At 43.4% G+C, this 13,837-nt stretch overlaps 1 protein-coding gene across 1 annotated transcript in view; it reads left to right on the top strand.

Moving 5' to 3' along the window:
* The window catches only part of LOC136124487 (probable ATP-dependent RNA helicase DDX60), a 77,833-nt gene that overhangs the window by 43,209 nt on the left and 20,787 nt on the right, over nucleotides 1–13,837 (top strand). Inside the window, exons 22-28 of the mRNA XM_065879193.1 lie at nucleotides 1,707–1,811; nucleotides 2,359–2,487; nucleotides 3,532–3,656; nucleotides 5,573–5,731; nucleotides 9,672–9,819; nucleotides 11,192–11,344; nucleotides 13,382–13,486. Of these exons, the coding sequence (XP_065735265.1) occupies nucleotides 1,707–1,811; nucleotides 2,359–2,487; nucleotides 3,532–3,656; nucleotides 5,573–5,731; nucleotides 9,672–9,819; nucleotides 11,192–11,344; nucleotides 13,382–13,486 (924 nt within the window). The remainder of the gene's footprint in view (nucleotides 1–1,706; nucleotides 1,812–2,358; nucleotides 2,488–3,531; nucleotides 3,657–5,572; nucleotides 5,732–9,671; nucleotides 9,820–11,191; nucleotides 11,345–13,381; nucleotides 13,487–13,837) is intronic.

Here is a 13,837-nt window from a genome sequence, read left to right as displayed (position 1 = left end):
TGATTATTTTAATTGAAATACATTTGACATAAAACCTTGTATAAGTTTAAGGGGTGCAGCATGCTGATTTGATACATTTATTTTGCAGTGTGTCTGCCACCTGTGTCAAGTCTGAGTCCTCATCCCTTTTTTTTTTTCTTTAACATCTTTTACTTTTTATTATTTTTTAAAATTTATTTATCTATTTTTGGCTGCGTCGAGTCTTTGTTGCTGCGCGCAGGCTTTCTCTAGTTGTGGCAAGCTTGGGCTACTGTTCGTTGTGGTGCGAGGGCTTTTCATTGCAGTGGCTTCTCTTGTTGCGGAACACGGGCTCTAGGCGTGCGGGCTCAGTAATTGTGGTGCACGGGCTTAATTGCTCCACGGTATGTGTCACCTTCTCGGACCAGGGATAGAACCCATGGCCCCTGCATTGTCAGGCGTATTCTTAACCACTGAGCCACCAGGGAAACCCCGCATCCCTTTTTTGTGGTGGGACAATTAAGATCTAGTCTCTTAGCATGTTTGGTGTTCATAATACAGCTTTGTTTTCTGTAATCACCATACTGGGCATTAGCTCTTCAAGAGTTATTTATCTACTAGTTTAAAAAGTTTTAAGAAACCTGTACTGATGTATTTATCTTGTTTGCTTTTAGCACAGTCTGTAAGGTGGCAGGACAGATATTTTGATCCTATATTGTAGATGAGGAACTGGCATTTAGAGGTAGAATTAGAACTAGATCTTCTGATTTCAAACTTGATTGCACTTTCTATCCTACTAAACAATTTTTTTCAGCTGTATTGTTTGGGGTGGCTTCTTTTAGCCCAGAACTTCCAAACCTGAGTTTCATAACTTAGTAGCTGTTTACGAAAACAAGTTCCTTATTGTCAAATAATTTTGGAGAAATCTGGATACTGTAGTCCCCTTCGTGGAGATTTAACGTTTCCAGTGAGAACCCTTGAGGAAGCCTTATTCCCCCCTGTCCTCAACTTTTCTTTTGAAGAAAACCTGCCAGCGTCTCAGGGATCATAGTTTCACAGGCAGTGGATTCGTAGCAACAGTGGTTGAATCCAGTAGCATTTACTGCAGTAAAGGGTTTTGGAGAACAGGAATTTTTAATTTATATTTTAAAATATAAATATTTTATATTTACATAAATATTTTATATTTAAATATAAATATTTAAAATATTTTTAAAAATATTTGTGGAAAAATAATGACGTGGATATCCAGAAGGCTTAGCAGAACCAAGTCAGTAACCTGGGGAGAAGTTTCCTTGAGTGTCGTGAAGGTGACCTTCAAGTTATCATAGGACTTTGAGAAAATCAGATTTGCCCCTTTTAGCCTGGCTTGGTGCTCCAAAGCCAGGAATCATATTCATAGTTAAATCAGTTCCACTTCCAGTGACAGGGTGGAGGCTGTGTGTTCTTGTCTAAACTGAGTCCACAGACCTTTGAGCCTCCCAGCCCTCATAAGAGAATTGGCTGAGCTGAAAACTCTTAGGAAATATACAAACCTTCCGGTGGGCTTTTGGGTTTTCTTCTCTCTTAGTAAATCAGGGACGCTCTCGGTTAGTATTGTGTTTGCGCTGAGCCATTGCTGAGCATGTTAGATCAGTGCTGTTTTCAGTGTCTTTGGGTTCATGATAATGAGTGATGCTGAGGTAGAGGATGGAACGTCAGATGGAATAGAAGGAATATTAAATTTTTCAATTTTATTTTAAACATAGATTGAAAAGTTTGGATTCCCTTCTGATCTTACCCTTTCGCCTCGAGAAATGATCCAGCTTTATGATACCATGTTTGAATTCTGGGAAGGTTGGCCCAGGGCTCAGGTAAATAGTAATTCTGCAATTATTTTGAATTGATTGAAGTGGATGGTAACTGCCGCTCACAAAGACAAGCTCTCACCCTTTCTAATCACTTGCATCTGATCTTTGAAAGTTACCTGTGGACTCTTTCCAAAATAAGGTCGCCCCTTCTCTAGACAGCCTTCCTCCTGACGGTCTGTGTTTTCCTGTAACTGGGCGGAATGCCCCTGAACCCCTGAGCACGCTTCCTCTTTCACTTTCTGTGATAGGACAATCCTTTCATCTCCCCTCCTATATGCTGGGTCCTGGGTTTCTGTTCCTGCCTTTCTCTCTTCTCACGCCCCTCCCTTCTCTCTGTCCATCTTTGTTCACCTCCTGTTTGGTTTCGCTACACGGTCTGCCTGAAGAGTTCACCATCCTGTTAGGTTTACACACCAGAAATGATGGGGAGATAGAAGTTCATCCTCTACTCTCAAGACGCTTGTAATTCTGTTCATAAGACGTATTGCTGAGAAACACTTTTGGATTTTCTTGCATGATTTTCTTGAATTTTGTGGTGTTCCTTTTCAAGGAGTTGTGTCCGGAGGAATTCGTTCATTTTAAGAATAAAATAGTCATTCGAAAGGTGGATGCTAGAAAGTATGAAGAGAGCCTAAAGGCAGAACTGACGGGCTGGGTGAAGAGCGGTCACGTCAAGGAGGTAATGATCACACATGTTTTGGGTGAAGCACCTCTGTGTTCTTGTCCCCCTGGGTTGTGCTGTGCAGTCATTACTATCTTCTGGCTTTCTTTAATCTTCAGCTTCCATTGTAGGATTTTCAGTTGAGCACGAAGTCCGGTGATTCTGAGATAGACTAGAGAGAGAGAAAGGACCTATGTCCTTGTCTTGTCCTCTGTCCCTGCCCTGGCGTGTGCTCCACGTTCTGACGGATGAGGACAGAGGGGCCCTTTCCTGGTCATGGTGCTCGGGAATCACAGTGACAGCAGCTGAGGAGAGCTTTTCATCCCTTTATCTCTTTTTCATCTGGAAAGTTTTTTTTTTTCTTTTATGATTTTTATTTTAATTTGTAGGAACTATTTTTGTATTACAACCTTAGTCTGGGGTCGTATGAGTTATGCATATTTGTTTTAAGTAAGTGGCTGGTCTTTTTATTTTGGAGTTTGCTCTGTTGTCACCTATTAAGGTTTCTGATTTTGGGGGTGTGACATATATTAGAGTTTTCTCAGGTGAGTTTTTCCCATTCTATTTTAACTAACCTCCTGCTCCTATATAATTATATTTTATTCCACTTATTTTGTCAAGAAAAACCTTTAAAATGTATTTGTAAGTGATACGTGATATAGAGAGAAGCTTATGTCATGTATATATATGTTACATGATGTAGAGAGAAACTGATTTACCCCGCCTCCTGCCGTGTAGTGGAACCAGTATCATTTACCGAATAATCCTCTTCCCGACTGATTCGTGTTGCCTTAAAAACTTGCACGCGTGCACGTGCGTGGGTATTACTGTTTATCTTTTTGTTCTCTCGTATATGATATATAAATGTTGACTTATATATTTCTTTGATGGTTCTTTTGCAATGTTTTATCTTACACTTTCATTATTTTTGTTTTTGTTACATAGTCTATTAAAGAACCACAGAAATATAGATTAGATAACTATGAAAATGTTTTAGCCAGAGGCAGGAATTCACGTCTTCATTACGCAGAACTGACAATAATTTTCTTGTCACCGCTACAGGCCAGAATGGTCCTGAGGAATCTTCGTCCTCCTTCGGTCGTTAGTTCAGAAAACATGGCACGTATGTTTCCACGTCTTGTTGAAAAGCTGAGAGAAATGGAGAAGTTACCTGCACTGTTTTTTTTGTAAGTCATTCAATTTGGTTTTGGTTGTGATTTGTATTAGATGCATTCTTTTAAGTAGAGGGAAGTTCCGCAAACTTGACTCTTGTAAAATAGTGTTCGATACGATTTTTAGTGCCCTTTTGTTATTAGGGTGCCTATTCAAAACTACACCTTTCTAGTTTAGTTCTTACAAAAATAATTTTACTTGTGCTGTTACATATCACCTTCTTTATTTGGTTTTCCTTTTCCATTTCCTATAAACTAGTGTATTTTTAATTAGGTCTTGTTAATTTTCAGTCAATACCTAGGTTTTTTACAAAAGAGATCGAATGTTTATGCACACAATTACCCCACATCAAATTAAAGTAGCCTTGCAATATGCTAGTTTAAATCCCAAGGGGCCAGGAAGTCTGGACCATATGTCCCTAGGTATTTCCATTTCAGAAGGTATAAAGCCCAGACTCTGGAGACATTTCTGGGTTGTAGAGGCCAGTAACCCCTGGGTTAACCTGGTCCCTAGAAAGAAATAGTCACAATCCAAGAAGTTAGGATGAAAACCCCCAATTCTCTCCATCCTGCCTAAAAGAGCAAAATTTTACTGTACGATCTCACTTGTATGTGGAATCTGAAAAAGCCTTACTCATAGAAACAGAGTAGATTAGTGGTTGCCAGGGACATGGGGGTGAGAGAAAGGGAGGAGATGCTGGTCAAAGGTACAGACTTCCAGTTATGTAATGAATGAGTCCTGAGGATCTAATTCCATCATGGTGACTACAGGTAACAATACTGTATTGCATACTTGAAAGTGGCTGAGAGTAGATTTGAAATGTTCTCACCACAAAAGGAAAAAAAGGTAACTTTGTGAGGTGGTGGTTTTGTGAACTAACCTTATTACAGTCATCATTTTGCTATGTTTACCTTTATCAGCTTGTCACGTTTTGTATAACTTAAACGTATGCAGCGTTATACGTCAATTATGTCTCGATAAAACTGAAAACAAAAACACACAGAGAAAAGCAAAGGAGGCACTAAAATTCACAAAAGATTTGGCCGTCAAGAAATCTGACTTATTTCACTAACCATAATATTCTCTAGTGAAATAAGTCAGACAGAGAAAGACGAATACTGTATGCTATCACTTATATGTGGAATCTAAAAAATAATACAAGTGAATGTGTAAGTAAAACAGAAACGGTCACACAGACATAGAAAACAAACTTACGGTTACCAAAGGGAAGAGGAAAAGTGGGGAGGGACAAATGAGGGGTTTGGGATTAACAGATGCAAACTACTATATATTAGATAGGCAACAAGGACCTACTGTATAGCACAGGGAATGATAGCCCTGATCTTGTAATAACCTAAATGGAATAGAATTTTCAAAAATACTGAGTTACTATGTTGTACAACTGAAACTAACATGATATTGTAAATCAACTATACTTGGGAAAACAAAATATCTGGACTTACATATATTTATCTGACACTAACGGTCTTTGATGCTGTTACAAGACAGACCTAAAGACCAGTGGAATTAGAAACAAAAACAACTAAACAATAAAAATAAATAAAAAGGAGTAAAACAATTTTTTCTCACCTCTTAAGAGAGGAAGAAGGAACATCTCTCTTCTGTAAATAGAGAAAATCCATTGTTATCTGTTCCTTGCCTGTGGCTGCCTGACCCCTCTTCCAGGAGAAATCTCTGGGGGCTCTGCTTGCCATTGCCCCAGGGGGGGACTTCTTGTTTCCTGTAAGGCGGTTAATGATGGGTCTGCCGACCCAGGACACCTCGTGTGCCTGTTCAGGATGAAGCTCGTAAAAGTGGAGATTAAAAACTGGACAGCTGTGTGTCAGGATGCCAGCAGTGGATGGCTATATGACTGAATTGTATTTATCACATTACTTTCAAGGCAAGCGTTCTTTTCCTTTGTTTCCAGCTTTAATTTAGGGGCTGTAGAGAGAAGCGCTACAAGTGTGAAAAGGTTCCTAGAGATAAAGCAACAGAGCAGAAGGCCCCTCAAGGCTGATAAGGAGGCCTATGACATGGAGAGCAAACTTCGAAAAGTTAGAAAATCCCTTGAGACACAGAAGACCATGTGAGTATGTGACTCAACACACTGGTGGTTGGAAGGCTCTGAAATACGTCGCAAGTCCCAACAGGAATGTACACTGAGCTATACAGACATCCTAGCTGCCCCTTATTTCCAGGCCGGTTCTGTGCTTCGGAGAACTGTGTGTGCTCCTGGCTCGTGCCTTGTTCTCTGTGTCTAATTCTGATGACTCTGCGTCTGAGATGCGTCTTTCCTTCCTCCCACCCTCCCATCCTCAGTGGCAGCCTGGTCTGGACGGGCCTGCATCTTCCTTGGGCGATCACAGAGGTCTTCTTCTTGGACTTGGGAGCTCCGAGGCTCACCACCCTGCGGTGTAGCTGACACCACTCTGGCTGACATTCTCATTGATTAACTTACCCACACTCACTGTTCCTTCTCCTGGGCCATTGTTGGTGGACCACCACGTTTGGAGTTTTGCCCTCACTTTTTCAGATCACATCCTAGTACTCTCATCCTTCAATACTCAATATTTACTCTTCTCCCTGCGTGCCACGGCCTCCTGCACTTTCCCGTGACATGGTCCTTCTGCCTTGAGGTCCCTGCTTCCCGCTCGCCCCCAGAGCTTCTGCTCCTGAGTTCGCTGTGCCTCTCTGAAGCTTGCCCTCATGACCCACTTAGATTTAGTGCCCTTTCTCCCGGGCTCTTGTTACGCTGCAGTATTTAGTAGGTCGATTACGATGTGTTGCTGTCTTATTCCTAAATCGTTAAGCTCTCTCACAGCAGGGACCGTGCATTTTCCTCTTTTATTAATCTGTCCAGTTGTTATCGAATGACTCGGGTCCTAATTCTCGCTGGACCCGATTACATACTCACAGATGTCGGCAGAAAGGAAAGGTTCCTTTAATCAGGATGCCGGCAACGTGGGGAGATGGTGGACTCAGTGTTCCCCCAAAACCACCTCTGAGATTCTGTTTGGCCATGGAAGTTTTAAAGGGAAGGAGGGGAGTAATCTCAGGTAATCACTGAGATGGGGGGTCAGGGTCATCGCCGTCCCCCACTGTGTGCAGGCTCGTGGAATCCTCGTCACCTTCCTCTAGGTGTTCTCTCCATCACGCCGTTCGTTGGGGAGATTACTGAAGGGGAAGCTTGGGAAGAGATCTGGTCACCTGTTAATTACTGACTCTTCTCTCCTCCTTCTTTGATCTGCAGAAAGAACCGATATGTTAGGCAAAGTATTGTGTGATCTAAAGACTTGAAAGGTGTACTTGGGCGGGAGATGAGTAGAGCATGGGGTGCCTGGTGAAAAGTCACGATACGGCTCTGCTAAAGTGACAGGGAAAGGGGCTTCCTGCTGAGGGCGGTTTCCTGTAAAGAGCTGCTTACAGTCTTAACACATTGCTTGGCAGGTCACAGCTGGTCCATAAATATTTTGCAATGATTGGTAGTTACTTCCCTGAAAGTTGAAACAGCTTTTAGAGCTTCTCGGGCTCAGATTTTTCACATTCCGGAGCAGGTCAGAATTTCCTGCTGACACTTCTGTGACTCTTCCTTCTGCCTGTTACGCTGTTTCCCTGGAAGTGATGGTAGGTGTCAGCCTTTTCAGTCACTAGACAGCTTAGACACTTAGCTTTTCTTCAGGACGCTGGCAGTCACGACGTCACGTTGCATTAGTGACCAACAAGCCAAGCTTTAAAAATAAGACGAATGTTTTCGTGAACTAAGAGTGCTGCTGTCATATCGGTAAACAAAGGACGTTGCAGACAGCAAGCCTCCACGTTCCCCGGCAGCGCGCCCTGAGGGGGCTCAGGATGGGAAAGCACAGGACACTGGCCCCAGAGAGCTGAGGCGCACATCAAAGGAATGATTCCAGTGAGTCCAGACTTTGCATCTTCCCATACACAGAAAAGCGCTAAATTCCTTAAAGTGGAGGTGTCTGGTTTTCTTTCATTAGCAGTGATCCTTTGATGTTCGGACCACCTGGTCTTTGTTGCGGACACTCTTGTGCGTCCTGGCTCCTCCCATCACCTCCTCGGAGCAGTCTCTCAGAGTTATTTGAGATGCTGTCTCCTGGGCTCGAAGTCCTAAGAATGTCCACCGAATAGAACGTAATTCTCAACTTCTAGGTTGTCCATTTTCTTTCCGTCAGCATTTTCCTACCTCGTTCAGCACCATGATTACACTGAGGGTGTTGGGACCCTTGCCCTGGGCCCTGTGCCCAGAGAACCCCAAGCCGGCCTCCCCATTTGCAACCATTCCCTTAAAATGAGGAGTTGGCGCAGCTGGAGCTCCCTCTCACCCTTCAGATTCCAGGTGGTTACGGAGCTTTATCTGTCGGGGTAGGAGGAGGATGTATTTTATCTGAAAGTTTGGTACCTCAATTTAAAACTTAGAAATCCTTAGACAACAGTATGGGGGCCTCCCTTAGCCCTCTGCCTGTGCTGGTCCCGGCATTGCCCCTGGAGGTGAAGGGAATGTCCTAGGAAGTGAGTTGGTGGCGCGTCTACTGCTTGGTCTTTATTTCTCACCCCTGAAATGGAGTTAGACGGGACACTGGTTAGCACATATTCTCATATTAGGAGCTGTCTTATGTGCAAAGGCGAGAGTGTCGACTGAAAAAAAAAAGCACAACCTAAAAGTTGAGAATTAGGTTTTATTTGCTGGACGTTCTAAGGACTTAAGCCCGGGACGCAGCCTCTCAGACAGCTCTGAGGGGCTGCTCCCAAGAGGTAAGGGGGGAGCCAGGATGTAGAGGAGTTTTTGCAACGAAGGCCAGGTAGTCGGAACATCAAAAGATGACTCTTAATTAAAGGAAACCAGACATCTCAAGGAGTAGCACTTTTCAGTGTATGGGAAGATGCAAGAGTCTGGGCTCACTGGAATCATTCCTTTGATGTGCGCCTCAGCTCTCTGGGGCCAGTGTCCTGTGCTTTGCCATCCTGAGTCCCCTCGGGGTGCACCACGGAGGCGGGCTGCAGAGGCTGCGGACTTGGCGGTGGGCAGCCCGTGGGTCTCCGTCCTGAGTTCCCTCAGGGTTCACCGTCGGGGTGACTGTAGTGGCTTGATGGCTGCAGCATCCTTTGTTTACTGAGAGGGCAGCAGCTTTTCTCATTCACCAAAGACAAACCAAGAAAGGACGAGAGTTGTGGGTGTCTGTGAAAGGCGGTTCCCATGGAGTGATGGATAACGCGCTTTGGTGACTGAGTCCAAGCCAGTGTTTGTGGGGCAGTGTCTTAGGCCAGATTCCCCGCAGAGATCTGAGATGGGACCTCATGGAAGTGATCTGTGGAAGAGGTGTGCTTGAGCGGGACCTGCAAGAAAGCGACGAAGCAACAGAGGGAAAGTGAGGAAGAGGCGTAAGGGTGTGGTGTTGCTGGAATATTGCTGACCCCGGCCAACGGGAGGCCTGGGTGCACTGCGGGATCGTGCCAGCGTGGGTCGAGGGGGCTGTTTCGTGTACCTCTTATCAGTCAGGTACTGGCTGGGGGCTACATTCCCAGTCCCAAGAGGTGTTGTAACCTTACAGGCATTTCTTGGGAGCTCTTGTCAGCAGAGGGCAATTCTTCAGGGGATGGTGTCGCCAAGAGCCCTTGGCAACCAGACTCAGAGCTGCTGTAGCAGGAGGAGAGAAGGAGCTGGCCTGCACTCGGCCATGTGGAGCCGGGGGCACCTACCTTCCTCCAAGCCTGTGAAAGAGAAAATGCTCATCACTTTAGCACGGGACAGGGGGGTCATATTGGGAGAACTGGATTTGGCAAGAAGGATGCTTAGAGTAGGAGGAAGGGAGGGGAATATTCAGACACAATAGGGGACTTTTCTGATGAGGGGCCACCAGTTCCAGAAGCTTCCGAGGGAGAAGGTTGGTTCAGGGTGGTCTGGGGGTATGTAGCAGTGCATGTCTGGGTGATGAGGGGATCAAGGATGTCCCGGGCTTCCTGTGGCGGCCAAATGTGGCCGTTCATTACTTAAAATTTGTTTTTATAAACAGAGATAAAAGAAGCCAGAAAAATCCCAGAAATATGGATCAAAGCCTAATCCATGAAGCTGAATGTGCTAATCTCCTCAAGCGTCTTGAGAAGAACTTGGAGATCCCTCAGGACTGCACATATGCTGATCAGAAGGCCATAGATGCTGAGGTGAGTCCTTAGGGTGGAGCAATGCTCCTGGAAATCATTTCACACGCCCGCTACTACCACGCAGCTCCAGACGCTGCTGGGTGTGATACCTCAGTGCCGTCGCTTCCAGAATAGAAATCCTTGTGCATGGCCTTCTGTCTGTACCTAACCCTGAGGGCTCTGCGGAGCATGTTTGAAGAAGACAGGATTAGGTTTGTAGAAGATTTCTTGCTTGTTAATAGTTAACCCCTGGGGGTGGCTGCCCTTCTGTTATTTCTTCCTGCAGTACTGTTTTTCACAGCCTGAATTCTACTCTCCGGTCTCACACGCCTCAACCGAATATTTCGGTACATGTGGTCCAATACGCTTGAAATAATACATACACAGTTTCTCTAAAGCTCAGGATTTCTGTGTTACAGTCAAAACATGCCACCAAAAAGACATTGAAATATCTAAATGTGGTATGCCGTTTCTTCTTCAAAATGTTTCATAGTGTAAATAATGCATGCGTTTGGTAGACGGATTTGAAAATACGAATTAGTAACAAGAAAAGCCATGCCAACCGTCGGAAGTAATCACTGCCCTTCTGGATGAACCTTTCGTGTCTTTGTGACCACACACACACGCCTGCAGACACGTGCACACGCATACATGCACACATGCACACACACATACATACACACATAAGTGCATACAGGCATATGCCTGTGTGCGTATATGTGCATTCTATCGTATACATTCTTTTGTAAATTTCACGGTTTCCCCCTTTTCGGGAACCATCATCATTTCATGGATCCTTGATATCCCATTGTGTAGTTGACTGTACATGGAGGGTATTTTGCTTTTGGATTTAGGGTTTGGGGTTTTTTTCTTTTCTCCTCTCTTTCATAAGCAGTGTTTATTTTAGCACATAAAACTCTGCATGCAAGTGGATTTCCTCCTTAGGGCAGGGATATTTTTAAGGCTATCTGTGACCAATTTACAGTGAGAAGGAAGCCTTCCCAGACCATGTAAGGTAAGGAACCTGCGCTGCTTGGAGAAATCCCTCTCCCCAGGGAGAACTCCTAGGGCTGATCTGACCTCCCTCAGGCTGGAGCGGCTACACTCACACCTCCTCTGGGGATTGTCTACTGCTTGGTCAGTACTTCTCACCCCTGAAATGGGGTGAAACAGCGCGAGACATTCTGCTCCAAGACTTTGGAACATGTCTGATAGTTACTGTTGTTCCCATAAAATGGTTTTTATATGTAGAGTTAATTTCAAATAATTGGCCTCATTTAGCTAAATTATTATATAGTGTGCCTGTTATTTTCATTTCACCATTTTAAATTCTGATTTAAATTAAAATTAGATAAGAGATGATCAAAATCCCTAAAACTCTTGCTCCTTTCAGACTTTGCAGAGGGTGTTTAACCGAGTGAAATTCTCAAGGAAAGGCGCCGAACTGAAGGCTTTGGCAGCAAGAGGGATTGGATATCATCACAGCTCTTTGAGCGCCAAAGAAAAGCAGTTAGTTGAGATTCTTTTTAGGAAAGGATTTATTAGGGTAAGTAAAGTTCTTCATTTTATAACTTGAAACTCTGTCTGTATGAAGCTGAGCACCCATAACGAATGGAAAATAACCATTTTTTCCAATCTAATTATGTCTTTTTTTTTTTTTAACGTCCCACAATACCACTGCATTTTCCATCTCATTTAGTTGAGGGAGGGGGTTTGAAATCTCTCACTCAGTTTATCTCTTTTTCGTGAGGTTCAAGTATCCCCTAAACAAGTACTGTTCCAACTATTTCCAACTGTGTTTGAAATACACCTGTGGCGATCTAGGAATAAACGCCCACTTTTCATTTATAATGTTCGTGGCATTTTGTCAGCCGTTCATGTGGTTTTGGCTGTAGATGTCTTTTCATGGGTGTGGAGGACGTTCAGGGTAGCATTTCGATCAGATCTTTTCCCGGTGTACTAGGAGAAATAAGAACAAGGATGTACTGCTTCCCCGGGGCCAGCTGCACGGCTCGGCAGACTTTAGCGGTACCATCCTCATACTCTGTCCTGTCCCTGGTGGCGGACAGGAGGAAGGTTCCCTGAATCACTTGACACCCAGCCCTTGTTATGTATTTGGTGTGTCCCATAAAGATGTGAGGGGATCCCCTGGATACATTCACGAAGAGGGTTTATATGATTTCCTAGTTAATTTAGACGTTGAGTAATATTTTAAAATAGACCCTGACTTTTTCTAATTTGCCACATTAATTTTTTGAATTATGTACATTGTATTTGTGTGTGGTGGGGAGGGGAGAGATAGATTCTGTTACTCTAGGGAGTATCGTTTAGTCTTAATAAATCTTGAAGAAAAATCTGACATCCTAATTTAAGGGTAATTCTGTAATCTGGAAAAAAACCCAAAATGTATCATTAACAACTTTGTTTAGCTTTTTTTCTTAACTGATAACAAGTTTTTTATTTATTTTAAAAGTCAATAACCAGAAACAAAATTTTTTACATGATTATGAATTGAGGTAAGGAGGCACAACTATTTTGATCAGCATATCCTGGGTCTAAAATAGTATCTTATATAGTAGTTGCTCAATTACCAGTAGCTTAGTAAATGGATAACTAGATCCCGCTAGGCAGAGTGCTGTGGAAACAGAGATAGCTTTGTTATTGAGAACACATTTTTCAAAAGGTATTTATTCTAGTTATAGTATAAATTTAATATTCTTTCTTTTCCCATTCATGTTCTTATTGAAGAACTTTATAAAAGCAGTTAATAAATGGGGTGTTTCATTTTGACAGAGTATCGATATCAGGTTCAGAATAATTAAAGAAAATTATTACATATACTTCACCATTAACCTCAACTATGACTTTATGATAATCAATAGAAATAGAAATAACAATTGGAAATACCCAGCATTATATGTAAAGAAAATGAGTAAAAATAGATTATTTAAGAAACTGTAAAATTTTCCCTACTCCTTTTCTGGTCAGTTATTATGGCAATTCAGGGAAAAAGGTGAAACTTAATTTGCTCTATTACTTAGATAATTTATTTCCATAGAAATAGTCTTCACAGATAAGTTATAGTGGGTGAGGCTGGCCACTGCCCGTAAGTGGGTCTATAACAGTATCATTCCCTGTTGTGGGAAGTTCCCTTTCTAGTCATTTATTACAGAGTATTTCCTGAGCACCTGTCATATGCCTGGTACTCTTTTTCGGGGGTGGGGTACACGATAGTGAAAGGGGCTTGGAGTCTGAGGCAGGACAGTAAACACACAGATGATACACTTGAGGTTGTCATTAATGCCATGAGTAGGCATAATGAGGACGGGGCCATCATTTTGGATGTGGTGGTCCAGAAATTTCTATTTGACATTTGAGCGGGGGACTGAACAAACCAGATAAATGGTTACGTGGGAGAAGAGTATTCTGGGCAGAGAAGAGTGAGGGGCAAGGCCCTGAGCAGTGAAATATGACATAGCAAGAACGCCAACGTTCTAGATCCTGTAGTGCAAGGCTTTCAGTCACTCCATGGCATTCCACTGAAATGTTATTTTATGAAGTAACTGTTTTATTCTCCTTCTAGGTGGTGACCGCCACGGGGACACTTGCTTTAGGAATCAACATGCCTTGTAAATCTGTGGTTTTTGCTCAAAACTCAGTCTATCTGGATGCTTTAAACTACAGACAGGTATTGTGATATGCAGAAACTCCCCATTGCATTGCTAACATAGGGCAATAAAAGAGTAAGAAAGGCGAGCCTTTGGTTTGCAAACGTGCTGCGATTCACGGGGACCTTCCTGCAAACCTGACAGTCACATTTAGCTGTGGTATAGCGGGCCGGCCACGGGCTTGGTGTTACGTGACCTTGGGTGAGATCTCTAACCTGCCTGGTCCTTCTTTGCTATCTCCCGAATAAGAACGGTCCCATGGCATTTGCAAGAATTCAATGAAGTGATTTGTAGGGAAGACACAGGTGCAAGGTGCTTGAGGACTCCCTCCTCATCCGGCCCCTTTGTCCCTGAGTTTACGCCCTGGGGTT

This window comes from Phocoena phocoena, chromosome 6 (genome assembly GCF_963924675.1).
Source record: "Phocoena phocoena chromosome 6, mPhoPho1.1, whole genome shotgun sequence".
Classification (NCBI taxonomy): domain Eukaryota; kingdom Metazoa; phylum Chordata; class Mammalia; order Artiodactyla; family Phocoenidae; genus Phocoena; species Phocoena phocoena.
The sequence above is the reverse complement of the archived record's forward strand: the minus strand, read 5'-3'. Positions and strand labels throughout refer to the sequence as shown.